This window comes from Cibotium barometz, chromosome 65 (assembly GCF_041138505.1).
Source record: "Cibotium barometz isolate CiBa-2024 chromosome 65, ASM4113850v1, whole genome shotgun sequence".
Taxonomy (NCBI): Eukaryota; Viridiplantae; Streptophyta; class Polypodiopsida; order Cyatheales; family Cibotiaceae; genus Cibotium; species Cibotium barometz.
Window position 1 is genome coordinate 8982199 of NC_141110.1, and position 3392 is coordinate 8985590.

At 43.9% G+C, this 3392-nt stretch overlaps 1 protein-coding gene across 3 annotated transcripts; it reads right to left on the minus strand.

Moving 5' to 3' along the window:
• Nucleotides 1–250: 250 nt before the first annotated feature.
• On the minus strand, nucleotides 251–2683 carry LOC147602892 (uncharacterized). Of its 3 annotated transcripts, none has more exons than XM_086797141.1 (6): nucleotides 2150–2683; nucleotides 1882–1989; nucleotides 1237–1317; nucleotides 1088–1153; nucleotides 881–922; nucleotides 251–768 (listed from the first exon to the last, which is right to left on the minus strand). In XM_086797141.1, the coding sequence occupies exons 1-6, from the start codon at nucleotides 2474–2476 to the stop codon at nucleotides 640–642; spliced, it is 753 nt and encodes a 250-aa protein (XP_086653267.1). In that variant the 5' UTR covers nucleotides 2477–2683; the 3' UTR covers nucleotides 251–639. The 3 variants fall into 3 exon arrangements, with proteins under 3 accessions (XP_086653267.1, XP_086653268.1, XP_086653269.1); XM_086797142.1 differs by having other exon boundaries at nucleotides 1882–1977; nucleotides 2150–2680; XM_086797143.1 differs by lacking the exon at nucleotides 1088–1153.
• Between the last annotated feature and the right edge of the window lie 709 nt (nucleotides 2684–3392).

The following is a 3392-nucleotide window of genomic DNA, read 5'->3' on the forward strand; positions in this document are numbered from 1 at the left end:
TCATAATAAAGTTGTTAATGAGTGGAAACTCCTCATGTACTGAACATGGCTTATATATCTGGCTTTCACCCCAAATTAAAACATATGAACAAAGCAATTAAATAATTTAATTTTAACACATTAATCCAACACACAACCACTCTTACCATATGAAAAACTCGGATTCTAAAGTTGTATACAAAGCTAAAGGGGACTGCCTCATGACATACAACTCACAAATCAAACAAGGTTAGATAAAAAGGCATCATTCAAACAAGAAATAAGACCCAAATTAGTACGGCATCTTAACAATACAAGAACAACCCCCTCGTCTTGTGAGGTTGGTTGACCATGTCAAAATGGCAAGGAATTTAACCCTTTATGTTCTACAAAAGCTTTAGCACTAAACCAGCTCCACAGTTGGGGTTACATATCCATATGCCACTGCTGTGAGCTAATCTAACACTATAGTTAAACCTACTTGATGTCACCGCTGTAAACTACACTAGCTAACTATTTAGGTGGTAATCGTATAAATTATCCCGAAAATTACACTATTTAACACGTCCTGTTATGATTGTTCAATTGTAGTTAGATATCGTAGGACCAAAAACTATGTTGCAGACAATTGTAAGATGTACAAAAAGCTCTTAGAGAGCACTACCGACTGCATCCGCTGATGCCGGAGATCCAGTAGTCAGCCCCATTATCGTTTGCAACATTCATTGTGCAAGAAACAGGCACCAAGCAAAGTCCTCTGCTTCGCAAATCCGTCCCGGCCTCACAACCCTAAGGGGAGACAATTCCAAACTCATATAAAATCCCCACTCAACTCAGACCCGTGGCATACATCACACCTCACTTCACTTATATAGGTAAGGTAAGTTCACTCATTTTTTACCTTTCTGTTGACATTGGAGGTCATGTAGGGCGAGCTCAACACCTGCAGGGGACATGTTAGCATTATTTGGTTTGAAATGCAAGCATGTGAATGGACTGCATTATGTGACCTACATTGCAAGTATATGCATACAAGGCTACGGCGCCTATTTGAATAGTGCTTCATAAGGAGCAAAACAGAGGTGAAATCGGGAACACCAACACCCACATGAACTTGCTCCTGCAGGAACTTGATGTAGCCAATTGCTTCCAACAAGACAGAGGCTGTGTCTGTCTGCAAAAGGGGAACTTCCCATATGTTCAACAAGAGAAACCAAACCATCAGGAATGCTTACAAGCATAAGGGAAAGTGTTCACCTTTCCAAATGGGGATACTAACTGCTGCAAAGCTGTGATTTTCTCACCAAGCCTTCGAACTTGAGTTTGACTAATCTGTGCCTGGATGTTAAAAAGCAATTAGCTGAACAAAATGCAGAAAAAGGGATATGTAAACCACAATAAGGGCCAGTAAGCACTATGTAAACCTCATAAGGGCCAGTGCAACAAATAGCATTGCAAATCCATGGTTCTACAGAGCAGAATTGGCGACGAACGCACTCGGGTTTGAAAGTCTCAAGTAAGCACATTGTCGTTTTAGTTGGATGGCAGTTGTTGATGGCAAAAACTTCAAATGTGATCATTCATGCATTTTAACTCCGTGGGGATTTTAAGGTTAGTGTGCTAGAAACCTTATGTGATCAATCATGCATCTTGCACCATATGACATGATCAATCATGCATGATAGACCATATGACATGCATATTACACCATATGCATTTCAGTGTAAATAAGCATTTAACTCCACATTACATGCATCTCACACGATATTGCATGCAAGTGGAATCATGCACTTAACTCCATATGGCACGAATTTGAGGCCATAAGTTTGTGGGTTTAATCAACTTGTCAGCACTACTAGCTTTGCTGATCAATTTTCCATAAGAGAAGGTAATTTCACTGACCTTAGATGATACCCCTTCGACCTTGGGCCTCTTTGGAAGTTCGTTTTTGCAACTATTCTCATTCTCAGAGGAAGACAGCATGGAGTTGCTTCCATCCTGCACATGCATCTTCAAAGAAAGAAACAAAGTTATATGCAAAAAACAAAAAAACAAAAAGCCCATCAAAAGCATAGATGTAGCCTTGCCTCTTCTGGTCTATGCTTAGATTGATGGGTTGCACTTGTTAGAGCTGGAAATGATGCAGCAAATTTGCAGCTGAGAGGCTCACCGATTTAGCAGCAGAGCGTAACCCATCATAACATTCAGAGTTTAGGCGCTGAGAAGAATCGCCCAAATGGCTGTCTTGAAGGAATGAAGTGGGTTGGATTGCGGAAAATGAAGCCTTACTGCTACAGTCATGGTGTGTTAGGGTTTCAGTTGAGATGCCTTCTTCTTCTTCACTCGTAGACGCACAGAGCTGGCCCAAAAACCCATCCTTTGAACAAAAATCTCCGATGGGTTCTTGGTGAACAGATTGCACATGCGGTAAAATTGCATCAAGCAAAGGAAAAGGCTCAGAAGAGAGGTCGGAAGACCATGAAGTGCTAGAAGCCATGGCGTACAGATAGCGTAGCAAAGGCAAAAAGCTTGCCCAAAAGTAAAGCTAATCTAAGCTTTCTACTTAGCTTATTTGCAGGAAATGTGTGATGATAAGAGGGTGTCCGTTTGCAGAGAAGGTTACTAGTGCGCACAGTGCACAGCCACTGTGGCTTAAGTGGTGTGGAGGGGACGGGAGGGGAGGCGAGGGGTGCATGCGTGTAATGAGGGATTCCTTTTTGTGCTCCCTTTCCTTTGCTCTGGAACATGAGAAGTTTTTGGTACGATTGTGAGGCCAAAACAGTGACAGCCACAGCAGAGAGAGAGAGAGAGAGAGACCTCACACACTACCTGTGCTGTTAAGCAAGTAATGTAGGCCTAGGGGAGGTCCAGCCCGGGGGGGATGGTACAAGTGTGTGGAGTAGGGACCTCGAATGACTTGGCAAATGTCTTTATTGAGTTTCCACGCTGGCTGCTCCATCACCACCATTGTTTTTCCCCATGCGGTACGGGGGTGTGAGGGCACGGTACCGGTACGGGGGTGTGAGGGCACGGCTCCGCCGGGGTTTTACTCACCCTTCGTTAATGGCACAACACCAGGGCGGGGGGGCTACGGGGTGTGACGGCACGGCGGGGGATGACAGCACGGCTCCACAGGGGTTTTACCCACCCTCCGTTGTTTGGACTGGAGGAGAGGGGGGAGTCAAGATTTGCACTCACCTCCCATGGAAAGTACCCTAGAGTTCTAGTGGTGAGCTATTGTCCCCACCCCTTCATCACTCCATAGTTTTGAGTGACCTGACATTGAAGTCTAAAATTCTATGGAATGTTAAAGGTCTTTTCACACTATGATTGTGTGCGTTGAATTTCTTTAGGGGTAAAACATCATGGGCTTCGAGGGAAACTAGTAGTGTTTACACACTAGCTTCTCTCTC

Excerpts from the sequence above, each read along its gene's own strand:
- LOC147602892 (XM_086797141.1), bottom strand. The coding sequence starts at position 2,476 with ATGGCTTCTAGCACTTCATGGTCTTCCGACCTCTCTTCTGAGCCTTTT. Across the intron at positions 1,154-1,236 it reads TAGTATCCCCATTTGGAAAG|ACAGACACAGCCTCTGTCTT; the intron begins GTGAACACTTTC and ends CCCCTTTTGCAG. Across the intron at positions 923-1,087 it reads TCCTGCAGGAGCAAGTTCAT|GTGTTGAGCTCGCCCTACAT; the intron begins GTGGGTGTTGGT and ends TGTCCCCTGCAG.